General features: G+C 40.9%; 2 protein-coding genes and 1 long non-coding RNA gene across 6 annotated transcripts; 2 read left to right on the plus strand and 1 right to left on the minus strand.

Moving 5' to 3' along the window:
• Positions 1 to 1,110: 1,110 nt before the first annotated feature.
• Positions 1,111 to 3,858, minus strand: LOC144989325 (uncharacterized). Its single transcript, XM_078941545.1, has 2 exons — positions 2,892 to 3,858; positions 1,111 to 2,669 (listed from the first exon to the last, which is right to left on the minus strand). The coding sequence occupies exons 1-2, from the start codon at positions 3,711 to 3,713 to the stop codon at positions 2,334 to 2,336; spliced, it is 1,158 nt and encodes a 385-aa protein (XP_078797671.1). The 5' UTR covers positions 3,714 to 3,858; the 3' UTR covers positions 1,111 to 2,333.
• A 1,621-nt stretch (positions 3,859 to 5,479) lies between these two features.
• On the plus strand, positions 5,480 to 10,378 carry LOC144989326 (uncharacterized). Of its 4 annotated transcripts, none has more exons than XR_013653472.1 (6): positions 5,480 to 7,109; positions 7,320 to 7,351; positions 7,509 to 7,642; positions 8,433 to 8,572; positions 9,310 to 9,435; positions 9,729 to 10,378. XR_013653472.1 is itself a non-coding variant. In XM_078941547.1 (6 exons), the coding sequence occupies exons 2-6, from the start codon at positions 6,735 to 6,737 to the stop codon at positions 9,822 to 9,824; spliced, it is 570 nt and encodes a 189-aa protein (XP_078797673.1). In that variant the 5' UTR covers positions 5,484 to 5,724; positions 6,711 to 6,734; the 3' UTR covers positions 9,825 to 10,378. The 4 variants fall into 4 exon arrangements, 2 of the variants coding, with proteins under 2 accessions (XP_078797673.1, XP_078797672.1); XM_078941547.1 differs by lacking the exons at positions 7,320 to 7,351; positions 8,433 to 8,572 and having other exon boundaries at positions 5,484 to 5,724; positions 6,711 to 6,798; positions 6,960 to 7,109; XR_013653471.1 differs by having other exon boundaries at positions 7,320 to 7,642.
• A 5,408-nt stretch (positions 10,379 to 15,786) lies between these two features.
• On the plus strand, positions 15,787 to 16,295 carry LOC144989405 (uncharacterized). The gene is made up of 2 exons (XR_013653548.1): positions 15,787 to 15,922; positions 16,003 to 16,295. It is a non-coding gene; the product is annotated as an uncharacterized LOC144989405 (long non-coding RNA).
• The last annotated feature ends 3,589 nt before the right edge of the window (positions 16,296 to 19,884 follow it).

Here is a 19,884-nt window from a genome sequence, read left to right on the forward strand (position 1 = left end):
ATTGCTTGATTTTCTTGGAACGCTTGACTGTAGGCAACTGCCTACCAAAGACACACTCCTTCCCATTTTAACACAAATGGGGCACAAACTAATCATTCAGGCCCCAAATTATGTCATCAAGTGTTGGCAACCAATTTTGCACTCCATTAGTAGTTCACTTCCACGACACGATCTGGAAGACTTCATTACACAAAAAAAACCGACAGCAAAAAAAGTCAAGGACCACCTAAACTTTCCAGAGGAAATGACAGCAGACCAATCAGTGATTGCTCGTTATCTGAAAAGGTTCATAGGGGAAACCGATTCCAACATTCTTCCTCTCTTTTTACGTTTCTGCACTGGATCAGATGTTTTGGACAACTCAATAACTGTTCAGTTTGTAGAAACCTCTGAGTTCCTCCGGAGGCCACAGTCTCACACATGTGGATGTATTTTAAAACTACCGATGGGTTACCACAGCTATCCTGATTTCCGCAGCGAATTCAACAGCATACTTACCAGTGCCATGTGGGTAATGGATGTTATTTAAGCAGAAACAAATTCTAAGAACATCCAGCTGTTATATTAGTGTTTAAAGTTTGATATTGTTTTTGTTTGCCTTTTGGAAAGCAGACAATTCAGTTAATGTTTGAAGTACAGTTTTTTTCTTACAGCTCTTCTAAGGATTGTTTAAGGTGGCTGTATTTTTTCCCCAGAAAAGCCAAAACCTAATTGTGGTTTGCACGAATGTGTAAAGGAAAATTTGTTATTAATTCAGAAATTGTAATAATTTTAATTATTTTATTATTTTGATGAGCACTTATGTTTACCTTTTGAATGTAGGCAATTCTTTTAAACATTATTTTGCAAATTTCTTTGATTATTTACAATCTCAATAAGTGTTGTTCTTGTTTTTTTTGTATTTTGCAAACAAAAAGACAATAAACACTTATGCTATGGTTTGCACAAAGGTATGATTATTTTTTTTAATTTATTTTTTTATAACACATTTTAATATTGAGTAAACACTTAAGTTTTGGTATTTGAAACACACAATTTTGATTAATTAAATGTAGCTGCAATTGTTTTTGCAGAAATTACATTTACACAGTTACCTACAAAGGATTTTTAGTGCCACCCACCCGTGGTCTGTTCACTCTCCTTCCCTCGGGATGAAGGTACAGGAGTTGAAGTGCAGAACCGTGTTTTGTATGAATGTTTCAGATATCCTGTATACATCCTACTCCATCTTTAGTTTTTTATTTAACAAAAAGTCAGTCAGCTTTATTGTCAAGTATTCTGCATACACATGACAAACAGCACATGTGAAATTACTTTCTTCTTGACCCATAGTGCAAGCAGCATATAAAATAATAAAAATAACAGCAATCTAAATTGTGAAAAAGAGCAAGGAGATTGTGAAGCGACAATTCTCAGCACAAGTTTGCAACATGGAGTGGAGGGGGAAGAGGGGGTATGGCAGGGAGAGAGTCGAGTTTCCTTATTGCCTGATGGAGGAAACTGTCCTTGAGTCTGCTGGTTCTGGCCTGGAGACTTGGCAGTCTCCTGATGGCAGCAGGCTGAAGTGGTTCTGGGATGGATGTGATGGATTACCTGCAGTCCTGATGGCTTTGCAGGTGAGACGAGAATGATAAATGTAGGCCAATGAGAGGGACACCGATGATCTCAGCTGTTTTTACAACCTTTACCCTTTAGGCATTTAGAGCAGACGGCAAAGTAAGCATCTCATTGTACAGGGAAAACCGTTTCCTTACTTTGCATATGACAATAAACCCCTTTGAATCCTTTGAGTTTAGTCTGTCTGCTTTGCTGCTGCGTGGCATTCACTTGCTGCACTTAATGGTCACTTCAACTCTAATCTTGTAAATTTATGAAGAAACAGTAGGAAATGGAAACCTTTAAATCTTGTAATGTTTATTCATTCATCTTCTAAACCTATTATGTCCCTTTCAGGGTTGTGGGGCTACCAGATTCTATCCTGGCCACTCGTGAGTGAGGGCAGCAGACATCATGGACGTGTTGTCACTGTCGCAGGGCCACAATCATTCTAATAAATACCCTCCCATTCAGACCTAGGGACCATTTAGAGTAACCAATTAATCTATAAAGCATGTTTTTAGATCTCGTAATATAACTTTTTTTGAGTGGCCCTAAAAGTCTGTTGTAGTTACCAAACACAAAACTTATGCATTAAAAAGAACAACTACAGATATATTTTCTACAATTAAACACCATTGCCAGTCTTCAATGTGATGCTGATTTGTTTTAATTTTAGTTGTAAGCAAAAGAACAAAACATGTTTCAATACAAAATCTTAGTATGTTATCCAGTCCTTAAACACCCTCAGCCAACTCTGAACGAATATTTTCCCTCAGATTAAGATATAAATCAAGCGACTGAGACATGGTGGATGGGAACTCTAAGTGTGACTCTTGCATTGTTATTGTAAAAAGTTCAAACAAATCCATTTCACATGGGACGGGACTTAAAAACGTGCAGCTGCTTTTGCAGATGGTCAGATCGTCGTTCAGTGGAACAAGGAAGTCTTCTGCGTCCCAGAGGTGTGGAGCCATGTACATGATATTTGGTATCCCACAGGGCACATGCTGGTTCTTAGAGGGCCTTATGCGGTGTGCATTCCAGACATTCTTGATGTCATTTAGCACCTCCTGTTGTAAAAAATGAATACAAAATTTAGGAACATGGGGTACATATTATAACCAATGATCATCTTTGGTTTCAAATTTATCTTAGATAAAAGAGTGCAGATGAAAATAAAAGAGATAGGAAAATTACATCAAATTATATTGTTGTGATGTGTTTGAGAAAACAGTCACAAATTTATTAGAAAATCATTAAAATTCATTTTTCTTTTCTTTCTTTTTGTTTACCTGAATGACTGGCATGAAGCAAAACTGAGACAAAGCCTTATCCAACAAGTCTCCAGAGAAGGAGCCCTCATCCTTCAGCTCGGACAGCATCGCGATCCACTGTTCGATTCCTTCTTTTCTCATCAATCCCCACCAACTTTCAATCCTCTGGTTGGCTGTACTCGCCCCTGTGATGTGACTTCTCTCTACTGCTCTATCACCCTCGTTGTTTCTTCTGAGATACTGCTGAATGTCTCTCACCACAACATTTTCTGTTCCCAAGTCTGTTCGTGTGATCCTAGGGCATCCCTCAATGCACTCCACTGCCTCCAGGAAGTATCCCCCGATGACTTTGGGATCGCTATTGGTGAAGGCAGCCCGCAGCCAGATTATTTTACGGGAGAAACCGTCAATGCAGCCATTAATGCATATTCCATATGGCTTTAACTTGTCATATGAGTCTATGTGCCACACATAGTTTGGACCTTTAGCAAAATATTGTCTTCTTCTGAGCCGTCTTCTCTGGCGAACATGACAGCCAACCGGGTCAAGAAGATAAAGAAGAATCCTCACGTCTTCTTTTCGGACTCGGATACCCCGTTGTTTACACTTCGTATACATCCACCTGTATCCGTGATCCTGTCCATCGCCTTGGAGTTGCTCAGCTATGAAATCGATGGCTTCATCCAAGTCATAACTCCGCCTTTCTAATCCCATTCCTCTCAAAAGACGGTATAAATGTCTCTCCGAAATGATGATTCCTTGTATTGCCAGGCTCTGCAAAATGCCTTTATAATGCATTCCCATTTGGAAATACACCTTAATTAGATTATCCCTGTCCATCGTTCAAAAGGAAAATTGTGGGCAAAGTGGGATGTGAGGTGAAAAAGGGTAATATGCTAAATGCTACGTATCCCATGCACCACACATATCCCAAAATGCATCTGACCAATCACCGTGTCCTTTCAACTGAAGTGTAACAACAAGACCAATAATTGGCTGGTCGAAGTGTATGCTGGGTATTCGTGATGCATGACGGGTTATTCTATGTGTGTTATGCTAGGACCTAAAAGCTAAGTGCGGTAAGTAATTTTCATCGAGACAATAATAGATCGACCGTTCTTGCTTTTATTTTTAACCCTATTGAATGTTCACACAGACACGGAAGTAGCGGCAGGAAGCGGCTTTTGCAGTAAGATGGACGGGTACCAGAGGATGATCATCATCATCGTGTGCATGATCAACGTGAATCATCACACCGATGGATGCTTTTGTGCTTTTTAAAATAAATAAATCTGTTCTCTAAACATCCTCCGTGTCTTCAATGCAATGTTATGAGACACACACATACAGAAATGTGAAGTTATCTGCTGTAAATCTATGACGTAAATCAATAACAGGATATGATCGGCTAGTCAGTTAGCATGTAGCCTAATAGCCTTCGAATGTAAAGCGGCTGACTGCTAAAGTTAATTAAATACAAGTCCTGAATATTATTATTCCTATTCGACCCTAAACTACAATATCAGCTGTCTGTCGACCGACCAGCCAGTTGCCCAAATGCCGGCATACATCAGAGAGCTCTGCGGCGGCGCTAGTACAAGTAGCCTAGCATGAGCTATCGTATGACAAAGCAGCCTAGTAGTTATCATAAATCTTTTGATATTTTTCTTATATTCATTGAGACAGTAATAAAGTGATCATTTTTGTTTTTCATGTCCCTTTTTTGAACGAATGTGGGTCTCAGAGACACGGAAGTTACCGCTGAAAGCGGCTTTTGCCGGCGTACAGAGAGCATATCCGCATGACTCATGACGTGAATAATTATTGCGTTCGAACGGATTAATTATTGCGTTCGAACGACATAATTATTGCGTTCGCACGAGTTAATCATTTTGAGGGAACGGAATAGTATTTTGAGGGAACGCAATAGTATCTTGTGGGAACGGAATAGTATCTTGTGGGAACGGAATAGTATTTCGTGCGAACGACATAATAACCTGTGGGAACAAGATATTAATCTGTGGGAACAAGATATATTTTTATATCTTAATGTCAGGACACGGGCTCCGTACATATGTACCATTTAAGGATAAAAAAGGTACAAATATGTTTCCAACCATCAGAGGGCCCATATTTGGACCCTTTATTCCACAAACAAAGGTACAATCACTTGTGTGACAAAAGTAATAATTCAAAGTGTATAAAACGTCACCCAAAATCATTTAATACGCTGTTGGTTATTTGGAAAAGATGCACAAAATAACCAAATATATTTAAGATACCACACATCTTTTATGACTAGTTCTGAACAGTACACAAGCACATTATATTTTATTGATTGTGCATAGCATCAAGATAATAACTTTTAAACATGTATTAGTGTGAGCCTGTTTTTTTTTTACTTATATAAGAGCTGTTTTAAGTTTTGCCTTTAATTTAGAGCAAAAGCACAATGTAGACAAAATTATTTGATATTTTTAACCTTATATGGTGTACTTTAACTTGGCCTAAGTTCAATTTAAATTTCTAGTCTTTGAGCTGTTAATTAATTTAAGTTATTTTTTTTCTAATCATACATTCTCATAAAAAAGTAAATTTATCTGTTACTACGTTACATTATGTGTACATATTAGTACCTTTTAGCTTTTGTACCTACACAGGAAAAATGAGAGAGTACTTTTTTCGGAGTTACCATCAGTAATTTTTATTTAAGTAGGTTTAAAAAGGTAGAGGAAATATGTTGGAGTGAGTAAACCAGCGAGACCACGCCCACTCTACTTTCTTAAGTTTCGTTTCTTCCGCCATTTTGTTATCCCGCAGCGGCCGGAGGAAGATAGAGGCTGTGACTGAGGTAAGTCTGCTAATTGCTCAAAAATAAGTTGGAAACTTGTTTTAAGCGGGTTCGGTTATTTTATCTGTAAGGAATAACTTTTGTGTAGTGTAATGCTGCTATTCCACCGTGTATGTGCCTGTGAGGAGATTGCAAACTACGAGCAGGAGTTAGTTTGCTAACGGTTAGCCTCAGCCGTTTGAAGTTCAGCTAAATGCAGCCATTAAATAAATTAAGCTGTTGTTTTTATTGGTGTTGTACCGCGTTCCGTTAAATACATTGAAATATATACATTTTTTTCACTAGATAATTCTGTGGCCGTTTTACCGATGTACGCTGGCGTTGATGCACCGGTTGTTTTTGCCTACCCCCCCCCCCCCCCTTTTTTTTTCTTTCTTTCTGTGTTTCCTAGTAAGGAAGCCAGCTACTTTTGAAACGACCAGCTCCATAATTCCTACTGATATTTATTAGGTCCGTCGAATTCAATGCGTTAATCGTTTTAATCTGTAATGTGTAGGAGTCCAATAAGTTTTTTTTTTTTTTACACCACAGTGAGTATGGCAGTCCTTCCCATTTATATGTCAGCCTGCCGTAGCTGCTGTGCGCGGGCAGCCACCATTTCCCGAATGCAAGACAGTGACAGAGACTGTTTAGGTTGTCATGATCGCTCATTGTTGGTCAAGCGAAGTTAACACTGTGTATTGTTGATTTTGATCATTCTCCCGAAGAGATTATTTTTTTTAAATGGAGGTCCGTGATTCCAGATACTCCTCACGATTTCCCAAACCAAAAACTCATCTATAAACCAGGAAAAAACATTTTTTTTAAATGAACTTCCAAGAAATAAATCTGTAGGCCCTTAGAAGCCAGTATATTTCCCATTACTATTTTAAAATGTATTAATTTATTTGGAACAGGGCTTAGATCTGAAGAAATGCTGTGTTGGTACCTTTTGGTGTTGTAATGTTTTTTCTTTTTTGTAATATATTATTTTTTTTTCCCACCAGGAAAGATGCAAGCTGTGCGTGAACATGTTGAACGCTAACAAAAAAAGTTTTGAAGTTCAGCTGACCTTCAAATCCTTTTGGGAATGTGGTGAGTGGAAACATCACAATTTCCAGCATTTTTCTTTACAGGAATCAGTCAACTTTGTGGATAAACTGTCAGCTGTGATGCAAACAGATTTTTTTAATTGCTTTTTAATTTAAAGATAATTTCTGTGCTGTATTCTAAACATAATTTTGCTGTGTTCACAGCTGCCAAAAAGTTCAACATCCCAACCTTGGACTTGAAAGTGTTTGATGACTCAAAGACAGAAGTTGATGAGCAGGTTTTTGATCTCCTGTTGAAAAACCCAAACTTTGGTGTGTTGGAAATTTGTCTGGCCGAAGATTCAAATCCAGAAGGTGAAGTTTTTCTTTTAAATTGTAATTTATCTATTTTGTTTTGAATGGTTTTGGGTAAATTCCCCTTTGATGCCTTAATTTATTTCCAAGGGAAATAATCTGTGTTTTTGCTTTCAAGTACATGCTAAATTAAGAACATTTTTGAGCTGAAGAGTTTTGATTGTATATTTGCATCAATAGGAGTCTAATGGTCAATGATTTATTTGACAGGATAGTGTGGGGAACAAAACACGGGCAAATAAGTGAGTTTTATATCCTATTGCTGTCTTAGACAAGATAATAAATCTGCTAAACTGTTAATTCGGTCAGTATTTAAAAATCTTTGTTTTTACTTTTTTTGTTTTTGCTATCATACTTATTTAAATATTACAGTAACTGAAAGCTTTAATACTTTGACAGATCAGCCGAGTTGTCCTGCAAAGAGCTGCAATAGCAGTTCAAGTGGAGATACTGAAGTGGACTCAGATGACACCATAATATTACAACACAGTCCTACAACAAGACGAAGAGTTGAAGACGCCTCTCTTGCCAAAGTAAGTAAATGATTTTTTCACAAAGTCATTTCAAGCATTCAAAGTCAGGCTGTCTTTCCAATTCAGTTAAGTTGTCAAATAGTGCAGTAAGGCAGATCATCCAAACTAGTTTAAAGTTTTCTAGGGAAACAGCAGATTGCACTGAGTAAGTCACAACACATTGAATACATTCTGGAATACTGTCCTTATCATACAAACATATAATTCTTCTGTATTTCCTTCAACAAAGCTCTGCATAATTAACAAGATATTGACTATACGGGCGACAGTGGCTCAGGCGGTTGAGCGGGTCGTCCAATGACCGAAGGGTTGGCGGTTCGATCCCCGCTCCCGCCAGCCAAAATGTCATTGTGTCCTTGGGCAAGACACTTCACCCTCCTTGCCTCCAGTGTGTCTCCACTGGTGTGTGAATGTGCATGAATGGTCCCGGTGATGGTCAGAGGGGCCGTAGGCACGAAATGGCAGCCACGCCTCTGTCAGTCTGCCCCAGGGCAGCTGTGGCTACAACCGTAGCTTACCATCACCAAGTATGAATGAGGAGTGAATGAATAATGGACACAATGTAAGCGCTTTGAGTGTCTTGAAAAGCGCAGATAAATCCAATCCATTATTATTATTATACAAAGACAGACATTGATTATGCAGTTTTTGAGGGGGAAAATGTTTTCTGGGACATGGTTTCTGCAGTTCAATTGGAATTCACCTTCAAGTTCTTGACAGGACTGTTTTGCAGAGTTAACCGGCCTTAATTTCCCATCATGCCATTGTTTACTCTCCCGTTACCTTACAGTCCCTCACAACCCCCAAGCAACAGAATTGGCGTGCAATATTGGAGCTATCCAGCCTTATAGATGTGAGCCAGATGCCAACTCAGACGAGGAGAATGAAGACAAGCGGAGCAGGGAGCTTGTGGCCTGCCAAATATAGCTTGTACGTAACAACTACAAGCTTTCTCAAATGACATCTTTTCATCTGCTCCTGATTCATCCCAATTTGAGAAAATAAATATTCAGAAACACAGTTTTATTCTTAAATCTTATAACAATATGTCATCATAAAAATGCTACATTTTAAAAAATAACTTTCATTGGAGTGGGTCCCCCATTTTTAACATGTCGCAGTATTTTTCTCATGATGGGCACGTTTAAAAGAACACGTTTAAAACTGCACATCTGAGTATTCACTCAAATTGGGATGAATCAGGAACAGACAAAATAAATGCAGTTTGAGGAAGGTCTCTATTGTGACGCACCACATGAAATGAAGTGGGTCCGAGTCCCTCTGCTCTGCCGTATTCTGATGCGTCCACTTGCAGACAAACGGATCCATTAACATCTTCATCATACTTGTCTGAGCTTGATCTAAACTATGGCCGGAAAGCTTCAATATTGCTCACCATTTTGGTTTTACCACTAATGTTAGTTTTAGGTTGGAAGGACTGTAAGCTAGAGGGAGAGGGCGTAAACAAAGGGATGATCGGACATCAGCGGAGGGTAACTACTGTGTCAATAGCCCCGCCTACAACTCAGAAGTTAATTTCTGATCAACTCCAAACCACTCTGCACAAACTGTCTTTAAACATCATCTCAAAGTGCTTTAACCCCAGTATCAGTGCTTGCAGTTGTATTTTTTATTATTAATATGGACTTTTAAATTTGATCCAATAGGTGGTTGGTGTCATTGGTGAGGATGCATCGTCCGTTGAAGGTCATGTGAATGTCCTGCATATCCAGTACAGCAAGGTGCGAGAGGATATACTAAAGAAGTACCCTTTCTTGAAGACAACCTCAGGGGTCAGTGACATTTTAAATCAGTTCTCAGCTTAAAATACATTTTGAATGTCAATATGAGCTGAGACATCTGCTAAAATGACCATTAACAGCTTTAACTCAATTGTAAAAACATTGTAATATTCTAAACCCATATATAAATATATAGTCATTCAAGCCAAGTAATATTTATACAATGAGATCACTAAAGGAAAATGGCAATGAAAGAGGCAACAAAGAATATTAGAATGTTTTATGTCTTTTGTTTGTTTTAGTTTAAGTGAATGATTAATTTTCTAATTTTTTTCAATTTTCAGTTGTTTGACGATGTTGACCGAATGCATCCATCACCTGTCAGTTTAAGCCAGCGCTTCAAGGACGGCGTTTACCAGTATTGTGCCAAAGGTGCTTGAGCTTGTTCAAAGAAAAGCTCCATTAGCCAAAGTCTCCAAAGAAGCAACAGAAGAGATGCTTGCAGAGGATCCACTAGATATTGACATAAAACGTAATCCTTGGTAATCTTTAGTGTGTTTTATAGTTATTCTTTTTAGAATTCGTATCAATATTATCTTATCACATTTATGCATTTTATTATTTAAATTATGCATTTAAACTTGGTTATAAGTTTACTTTTTTATTTATTTTTAGAAAATGTAGAATGCAGTAGAAAGATGTACTTAAAATGAGGTCTAGTGCTTCTTTTGTTAATGTCAAAAGCTTTATTTCATGGTTTAAAAATGGTAACTGAAGTGCTATGTGCTGTTTACAATTGATCAAATGTTAAGGTTATAGTTACAATGAATGCAATGTGAACTGAAGGAGAAATATAGATTTTTCATTATTGTAAAATTGCTAATAATTGTAAATATATGCATCCTGTTGTGACACTGTGAAGCTTAAAACATTCATACTGTAAAATGTCTGAATTGTAATTGTTTTGAATGTTTAATAAATGTGATAAACAGTATACTGGTCTTTTAATGTGCTGTATCTGGTACAAATTTGCCATCAAAGGGTACAAAAGGCTTGTCACTGGGGCAGTACCCTTAAAAGAACAAATTGGTACCTTTTTTAAAGGTGCATTATGGTACCATAGCACTATAAGGTACAATTTAGTCCACAGAGGTACATATTTGCCTTTGAAAGGTACATACTGAAAGGGTACAGATACGTACCAATATGAAAGGGTACAACATTTGTACCCTTGAGGGTACTGCCCCAGTGACAAGCCATTGTACCTCTAAAGGTACAAATTTTGCACATTTTTTCTGACAGTGTAGAACCAGAAAATGGACGTAAAAACTTGAGAAGCTTCATGTAAACACCATAGCCAGAAACGCTCATGTACATAGACTTTTTATTGGAAGTGGCTGCTTGAACGCAGGTTACCGAGGCCAGTGAGCATAGCTTAACACATTTTGTATGTCTTTCTTTTGCAGACTGAAAGGTTTTGTTTTCGTCAGTTCAAACAACTTTATTGGAATAGGCTTCTGTGTCATCACTCAGGATATTCATGTTTATCATCATTTTAGCTCTGCCTCTACATACATCCTCTCTATCAATTTAGTAGAAATGAGAAAGAGATGATTGGTAGGCAAACAAGTGGACAGCAGATAGGAAAAAGAAACACACTCAAGGTTGAGCAACAGCCAGGCGTCCTGTTGTTAATGACATATACAGCTACCCTTATTGTAACCACTTATCATTTGACAGGAAAATAGCTGTTTTTGTGTGTGTACACATTTCTAAATCTGTATTTGCTCATTATCTCCAAGACAATTATCATAAACAAAAGTCCAAACGTACTTTATTAAAATAGCAACACATAACCCTCAATAATGTGAAAATGTTAAAGCCCCTGTTTAAGTTAAGAATAAGGAAATCATTAAAACAAATATGCCAGACTGGCTGTTGCATCATGAATCCTTCAGCATACACGGTGTATGGTACTATCTGTTCTAAAAGCTTCACTGTAAATACAGTTAAACCTCTCTAAACTACACTCTGTAGTCATCTTGGTTTGAGGTTGAGCTAGTTTTAGCCACAGGAACGTCTCACAGATTTTCATCAAAAGTATAGCCTAATACTCTTTGCAGGCAGATGACATAGATAGCACAAACAAATGGGAAAAAAAAGATGTGAAATATAATTTGAGTAGCAGATATATGAAGATCTTGCCTGTGGCAATGTCCTGCAGAACTCCCACACAGCCAGAAGTCAAAAAGCTGTGTAGGAGTGAGACTGACTGAAATGCATTTCAAATTGGCAACTTGTCCTCAGTGATGTGCAGAGTGTAGACCATCAGTTTTTTAATGCTACATAGAAGAACAGGTTAGACCTACTTTCACTATTATTCTGGTTACTAACTGGTGTGTCTGCCTCGACATGTGGTACACTATGTATTGGAAGTCATTAGGATTCTTGTCATGATTAAACTCAAAGTTCACTTAAAATGTCTCGTTTGAGTACAGAACACCAACAATGCTAATAGGTCTACGTACTAGTCAGCTAAATAATGACAAAATATAGTTGAAGTATGATAAGAATTGCAAGAATAAAATTAACAAATGCCACTTGGTAGCTTTTGGTAGACCTGTTTTTTCCAGTTCATGTTCAAGTTTATTTATTTATAGTGCCTCAAAATGACAGAATTAAAACATATCTATATCATGCAAAAGCATTTTTTGGGTATCTTTTTAGTTTATTTTAATATTAAAAACAGCCCGAAAGGGATAATTTGCTCCATTCATGCTTTTCCGGGTATTCCTCTATAACCTTGCTCTCATCAAATTGTGATGTCACAAAGTGAGGAATAGCCCTTTCCAGGAAGAATCTGTGATGCTAGCTTTGCCCCCAGGCTAAGATACACTTTCTCTGGGGCACCAAGTGTGATTGGCAAAAGCTTTCATAGACTTTTAATTGGAATTGGCTACACGTTTTTCTTTTGCAGACTGAAAGGTTTAGTATTTGTTAGTTTAACAGCTTACTTTATTGGAGCAGGCTTCTGTGTCATCAGCTCTACATGCATCCTCTATCAATTCAGTAGAAAGTGGTTTACTCTAAAAGGGTTAAGAATAGCATAATATTTATGCACATAACGCAATTCCAGTGTATTCTGAAGCTGAGAAAAGTTGCCTTATGCAACATATGCAACACTTTACGGTAGTGAAGTGCTTATGCAATCAAGGTCAATTTAGCTGATTTTGTCAAGGAGAAAAACAACTTTGCACAAAAATGTTGCATGTTGTTGCAAAGCGGCTTTTCTTTGTGTCAGAATTGGCTGATTCATGTTGATCGCTTAAACAGTGACGGTAGGTCAAAGAGCGTGCGTAAGTCAGGTGTTGGCGGCAACATCTTCTGTGTTAAAGGGTTAAAAAAACTTCATTTAAATTCTAAATAATCCTATCACTTTCTAAAAAGTCATATTAGAGCTTTTGGGCGTAGTGGACGTGCTTTGTGAAAACTAAATACAATGACCTAATTTCAGCCATTAAACATGGCAGGTGAGGTGGCATTACTTTGTAGCAATGAGACCTTGTCATCTTGACAACTCAGGACACTCCAGTTGTCCACATTCAAATTTAAATCCCATCCACAACATTGGATGCACATTGAGTTCAAATATACCAGAAAGTCTACAAAATGTTAGAGAAATATAATCATCAGAGTTGTGATGTGATCAAAGTTCACACTTTTTTATTCCCACATGCTGACTGCATTATTGTTTTTTGCCTCCCATGTTCACTCTGTTGAACACCAAATGGGATTAATCTGATTTCAATCATTCAATTTATTTTCTCTCAAAGTCAGATCATAAACACCTTTTATTGGGTCTTGGGAGTTCGTGTAGAGCTCCTCATAAAAGTATGTTTTTTCTCAGAGTACTGTGGGAGAATGCAAGTGGGAGTCAGGGGAACCAAAGCTGATTCCATTACAGGGTCTACTTCCTCTCCATGGGCTTCCTTCTTCCTGTTGTGTTGCTATGGTGCAGCATACAAAGGAGGACAAGCTACTCTTCTCCAGGAAGCCATAAATAATTGATTGGCAAGTGGCGTAATCAGCCTCAAAGCTGCCTGGCAATTCCACAGCTGGCTATAAATAACTCATTACACTAATTTTGGTATAGGAGCACACAACTAGCCTGCAAACACGATCATAGTCAAGCGTGAGTCTTGTGGGTTCAAACGTGGTGTCCGTATGGTCTTCCATCAGTGAATACTGCTGTCCTCTGTTGAAAACTATGAAAAAGTGAGGCTGCTTTTTTGGGCGAGCAGTGTCTTTTAAGTTTAGAGCCTCGTCTTTCTCCAGGTCCAAAATAAGGGAATTCTGGCAGATTTTTTTCCACTAAAGATAAACTGCTTCTGCTTGTCAGGGTTAGTGAATGTGATTCCCTATGACACTGGCCCACTCAGGAATCTCAAACCATGACAGACATCTCCTGCTGTGTCTTTGACATCTCCTATTTTGATGGGCACCTTCTTCTAGACAGCCAGCAGTGACAATTGTAATGATGGCAAAATAGAACGAATAACACTTAAGGGAGCTGAGAGAAAGTCGTTTTCCTCTGAGCAAAGCAATAAGAAATTGTCAATAGATTTACAATGTCCATCTACGTCAACAGAATCAATATGTTGTCCTAATGCCAAGAGGGTTTCGAAATGCACAGGAAATAGACTCTGCGTTGGATGTTTTGGAAAACATTCATACATTATTTATCTTTTGCTGGAGACTTGAGGAGCTGTGCAGTTCAAACCATGCTGACGGTAGCCATGTTAAATGGATGGGTTAGGCTGTTGAGTAATCAAACCCAAAGGCACCACACATTTAAAAGGGAACAAAATAGACAAAAGACTTTTAGTGCACTTAGTTCCTGGGGCTAAAATTGTCCTTCGTGGAAAAAACATTTTTTGGGCATCTCTATGAATGTCATCCACCATCTAAAAAAGCACTCTTTCATAAAATAATGAAATTGTCTCCTCTATTCATCCGTGTCTTTATGCCAAGTAAGAAAGATCCTCTTGACTTTTAAAAACAAGCCTGGAACACCATATTCCATGTGGGCTAACAGTCTCATGGAATAAATTATAGATACTAACCGAGCTTCTAAACAAAATTATTTCTGAGGATGTGGAACAGATGTAGATTCAGATACCGATCTACCTAATGAGATAACTTGTTTAGTTCATGTATTGCTACTTTCCTTTTGGGGCACGATTGTCAATAAATCTGCTAATAAGCCACTTAGAAAATCTAACTCATGGTGGATTTGAGTTCAAATACCTAATTTTTCCATGGAAAAATATAAAGGATGAATTGTGAAGGGAAGTTGGATTTCACACCGTTATATTTGAAGAACAAACAGTCATCGAGGGTCACTGAGGACTGAACATGCTGTCTTTTAAACCCAATTGGGCGAGGAAGTAGTTCAATCATATACAGTACAGTTACCATTCAGCTAAACATTGGCATTTAAATTAGATTCAAACATTTTTGCCACCCTCCTGATTTTTAACCCTTTTGCATTTTTGTCAAATATGATCCAATGCTAGAACAAAGAAATGAACGTAGATGCAATTTTCTGCTTTTCATAAGTGATTTTTTACAAGAACAAAAAATTACAAAAAAAAAACAAACCAAACTCAACCAACTCAATGAGGAAATTCTAAAAATTTTCTGGAGGAATATTAGTCCACTTTTTGCAGAAGTTGTTTATTTAATTTCCGATGGGTATGCTTTTTAAATCCATCCCACCAGCACAACAGAGGGATTGGCCATAAAAGTCAGAAACATTTAAATCATATCAAATGTCCTATTTTATTTACCATAATTCTTTTTATTTTTCCTAGACTTTTAAACTAGAGAAAATGCAAAAACAGCAGCAACTGTGGAGGGGATGGGAGCTGATAGGCTTTCAGTCTTCCAATTCCAACAATACTTCTACCTTCACAATGGGCAAATGATGCATGTTCAAAAAATCATTTTCAGCATAAAGTGTTCATGCTGTACTGTTGTTACTTTATACTAGCACATGTATACAGTCGGAATAGGCTTGGTGCAAAATGTCAACTGGTTTCACTTTCATGCATATTGAGTGGCCATGTTTTTGTATGTAGAGCTTGAAAACGGTCTTAGTAACGAGTGTAGCGACACTTGAATGCGAGAGAAACAGAAGCCGAACCATGCATAAACTTGTGTTTACCTAGAGTTTTCATGGAAAGGGGTTGCCTAAACGTGCATTTTCGAAGCCAGTGTGAATAACTGCGATCTAACCAATAATTTTTCAAAAACTTATAAACTCTCAACAGAAACTCAAATTTACTGCTGAAGGCAGAAAATCATACGTGACAAATTATTATTGGAAGGCTGCATGTCATGGCCTGGCAGCTACTCCCTCCTCCCCCCTCCTTTCTCTGTTGGACGCGACCAGCTGGATCCACTCACCTCATCTACACCTTCCTTCATAAGCTCCTCCTGGATCATCAGCCGGTGCCAGTTCGTTGTTCCTCCTATGGTGCATAGTCTGGTCAGCTCATGTTTGTTGTCTCAGTTTCAAAGAACCAAGCTCATGTTTTTGTCTTCGCTCTGCTTCAGGACTTTAACCTTCCGGATCCTCACCTGGTCGCAGTCCTTCCACGTTGCAGTCACGCCGACCCTGAAACCTCCAGCCAGCCGCCTCGCCTCGCCTTGCTTCAAGCTTCGCCCACGCCATCCCAAGTAACCTCCAGCCTGCGCCTCGTCTCGTCTGGATACAAGCCTCGCTCTCGCCGCAGTTCACCCTCGAGGAGATTCCCGCTCAAGATTTCCACCAGCCTGCTCTCGCCCTCTCTGCCTGAGGAAGGAAGCCCTGTCAATCTCACGTTCAGATTAAACCACTTAATACTTACCGTTGTGTCAAGTCTCATTCCGGGTTCCAGCATCTGGGTCATTCCTGAACTCTCGTTCGAATCATGACAGAACGAACTGGCCAAACACCTGACCCAGCTGACCCGGAGGGACTTCGTCACGCCATTGCCTTCCAAGGTAACTTGTTGAATCGCCAAGCTGACGCTTTGACGCAAATGTCCTCCGCCCAGCAGGAACTATTTCGCCGTCTCGACGGCATAACGCAATCGCTAATGGAACTGACCGGGCAAACCACTAACCTCGCCTCCGGTGCCGCCTCCACTTCTTCCGGCAACAGTGCCACTTCCGCTTCCCAGTTTTCCCCGGAAAACGTCCGTCTACAGCCGGAACCCTTTTTCGGGGATGTTTCTGCCTGTGGAGGGTTCCTACTACAATGTGACCTGATTTTCCAACAAGCTCCCAGGTATTATCATGCCGATCACGCTCGCATTTCATTAATAGTAAATTCTCTCCGCAGTAAGGCGCTGCAATGGGCTCAAGCCTTCCTGGCCTCTCATCCCATCACGCATCTCCCATTCGAACGCTTCCTGGGAGAATTCCGTCTCGTCTTCGACCGACCCCGAAGGCAGGAAGAAGCCACCCGGCGGTTGCTAAGTCTCAAACAAGGCAACCGCCCGGTAAGCGAACACCTCATAGACTTTCGAATTTTTGCTGTCGAGGCTGGATGGCCGGATCCCGCGCTCAAGGGAATTTTTTACCAGTCCTTGAATGAGCGCATTAAAGACCACCTTTGTACCCAGCCAGAGACGGACACTTTTGAAGAACTCGTCACAGCCGCCTTAAGGTCAGACCTTCGCCTCCGGGAACGCCAGACTGAGCAGAAAAGTAAGCCTCCGTCATCCCTTGTCAATTCCGTTCGTCACTTACCTCTGGTTGCTCCAGCTAAACCAGCTTCACTTCCTGTTAGACTAGAAGAACCCATGCAAATAGGTCACTCCAAGCTCTCCCTAGAGGAGAGAAAGACACGTCGTGATGAGGGATTATGTTTTTACTGCGGGCAGGCGGGTCATCAGGTCCCACAATGCGCTGTTCGTTTAAATTCCCCGAACCCCCCGTTAAGTGACAGGCCACGGGGGGTTAATTCTGAAACTTTTCATGTTCCCAAGTTTCTGTATGTTCCTGTCAAGATCTGTAATCAGAGCAAGATTTTGGAAACCAAAGCACTTATTGACTCTGGGGCCGAACATAGTTTAATGGACCAAAGTCTCGTTCATGAACTCTCCCTCCCTGTCGAAGTCCTCGACAACGCTGTAAATACTGCAGGGCTGGGGGGCAAACAATTGTCACGCATCACCAAACGTACCGGTCCGGTTCTCGTTTTTACCTCCGGTAACCACCGGGAGTACCATCACTTCTTCATCACCCAATGTCCGCAGACACCCTTAATTCTCGGGTTCTCTTGGCTCCAAAAGCACAACCCCTGTTTAGATTGGGGGTCATCCCGCGTTTCCAACTGGAGCACCTACTGTATGGCTAATTGTCTGCAGTCGGCTGTACCCCACACCAAGTTACCTGACCCAGGGTCTAATAAAGAAATCGATCTGACTAACATACCCACCTGTTACCATGACCTACGTTCTGTTTTCTGCAAATCCAGGGCTAGTGCCTTACCTCCACATCGTCCGTACGACTGCGCCATCGAGTTGCTTAATGGAGCACCTCTCCCTAAGAGCAAATTGTACAATCTTTCTGGTCCGGAGAAGAGCTCCATGGAGGCTTATATTCAGGAGGCACTATCCCTGGGTCACATACGTCCTTCTTCTTCTCCAGTCGCTGCTGGTTTCTTTTTTGTGGAGAAGAAGGATAAGACCTTGCGTCCGTGTATTGATTTTAGAGAATTAAACCAGATCACAGTCAAAGATAAGTACTCCCTACCGTTACTCGAGTCTGTTTTCAACTCCGTTCAGCAAGCTATGATTTTCACGAAGCTGGATCTCAGGAACGCTTATCACCTTGTACGCATGCGTGAAGGTGATGAGTGGAAAACGGCGTTCAACACTCCGTTGGGCCACTTTGAATACCTAGTGATGCCGTTTGGTCTCACCAACGCTCCTGCAGTGTTCCAGCGGTTGGTGAATGACGTTCTCAGGGATTTTCTGAACCGGTTTGTCTTCGTGTATCTCGACGATATTCTTGTCTTTTCCGCCAACGAGACACAACACGAACATCACGTCCGTCTCGTCCTAGAACGACTTCTCGCCAATCAGTTATTCGTCAAGGCCGAGAAGTGTGCTTTCCACGTTTCCTCCGTCCCCTTCTTGGGTTATATCATTGAGGCGGGTAATATCCGCCCCGACCCTGCCAAGATCGAGGCCGTCGTTCAGTGGGAGACACCCCAATCCCGCAAGAAACTCCAACAGTTCCTTGGGTTCTCTAATTTCTACCGTCGTTTCATTCGGGATTATAGTACCATTGCTGCTCCCCTCACACGGCTTACTTCCACCAATCGCCCCTTCATCTGGGACCCTGCCGCTGATGCCGCTTTCAAACGGCTCAAAACCCTTTTCGTATCCGCTCCTATCCTCATTCAACCCGATGTGTCCAAGCAATTTATTGTGGAGGTCGATGCCTCAGACTCTGGAGTGGGAGCTGTGTTATCCCAGCGCGAGGACAGTACCGGGAAGCTCAAACCATGCGCCTTCTTTTCGCGCAAGTTAAGCCCAACGGAACAAAATTACGATGTGGGCAATCGTGAATTGTTGGCAATCAAGCTCGCGTTGGAAGAATGGCGCCACTGGCTGGAGGGGGCGGAACAGCAATTCATCATCTGGACCGACCACAAAAACTTGGCTTACCTGCGCAGTGCTAGACGGCTCAACTCACGCCAGGCCAGATGGTGTCTATTTTTCGATCGTTTCAACTTTATCATCTCCTACCGACCGGGCAGTCGTAACGTCAAGCCGGATGCCTTGTCTCGGATTCACTCCATCACCGAAAACCGCACGGACTCTACCATACTGCCTACGTCATGTTTTGTAGGGAACCTCACTTGGGAAATCGAATCCAAGGTGCAGCAGGCCCAGAATGAGATCCCCGCCGGGGTCGTCAGTCCTTCGGGCACTCTCTACGTTCCTGACTCCCTCAGGTCCGACGTCCTCGCCTGGGGTCATACCTCCCGTATTGCCTGCCACGGTGGGGTTTATCGCACCATTCGTCTCCTGAGGCGTCGCTTCTTCTGGCCCACCTTAGAACGCGATGTGAAGGAGTACATTGCTGCCTGCACCACGTGTGCCCGCTCAAAGACCTCCAACAGACCTCCCTCTGGTCTTCTGCAACCCCTGCCTGTCCCGAGCCGCCCCTGGTCCCACATAGCGGTGGACTTTGTTACAGGGCTACCACCTTCTCACGGCCACACAGTTATACTCACCGTCATTGATCGCTTCTCCAAGGCCGCCCAGTTTATCCCTCTCCCTCAGTTGCCCACCGCTTCCGAGACCGCCGACGCCCTCGTCGATAACGTCTTCAGGCATCACGGTATACCTTGTGACATTGTCTCTGATCGTGGTCCCCAGTTCACGTCCCAGGTCTGGAAGGCTTTCTGCTCTGCCCTGGGGGCCACGGTCAGTTTGA

Source organism: Oryzias latipes, chromosome 23 (genome assembly GCF_053564925.1).
Source record: "Oryzias latipes strain Hd-rR chromosome 23, Olatipes_Hd-rR_3.1".
NCBI classification, from domain to species: Eukaryota; Metazoa; Chordata; class Actinopteri; order Beloniformes; family Adrianichthyidae; genus Oryzias; species Oryzias latipes.

Bases quoted from the DNA above. Each gene is read 5' to 3' on its own strand.
- LOC144989325 (XM_078941545.1), bottom strand. From the start codon at position 3,713: ATGGACAGGGATAATCTAATTAAGGTGTATTTCCAAATGGGAATGCAT. The intron at 2,670-2,891 runs GTAAACAAAAAG...TTTTTACAACAG, and splicing joins GCTTCATGCCAGTCATTCAG to GAGGTGCTAAATGACATCAA.
- LOC144989326 (XM_078941546.1), top strand. From the start codon at position 6,735: ATGTTGAACGCTAACAAAAAAAGTTTTGAAGTTCAGCTGACCTTCAAA. The intron at 6,799-6,959 runs GTGAGTGGAAAC...CTGTGTTCACAG, and splicing joins CAAATCCTTTTGGGAATGTG to CTGCCAAAAAGTTCAACATC. The intron at 9,436-9,728 runs GTCAGTGACATT...TTCAATTTTCAG, and splicing joins TCTTGAAGACAACCTCAGGG to TTGTTTGACGATGTTGACCG.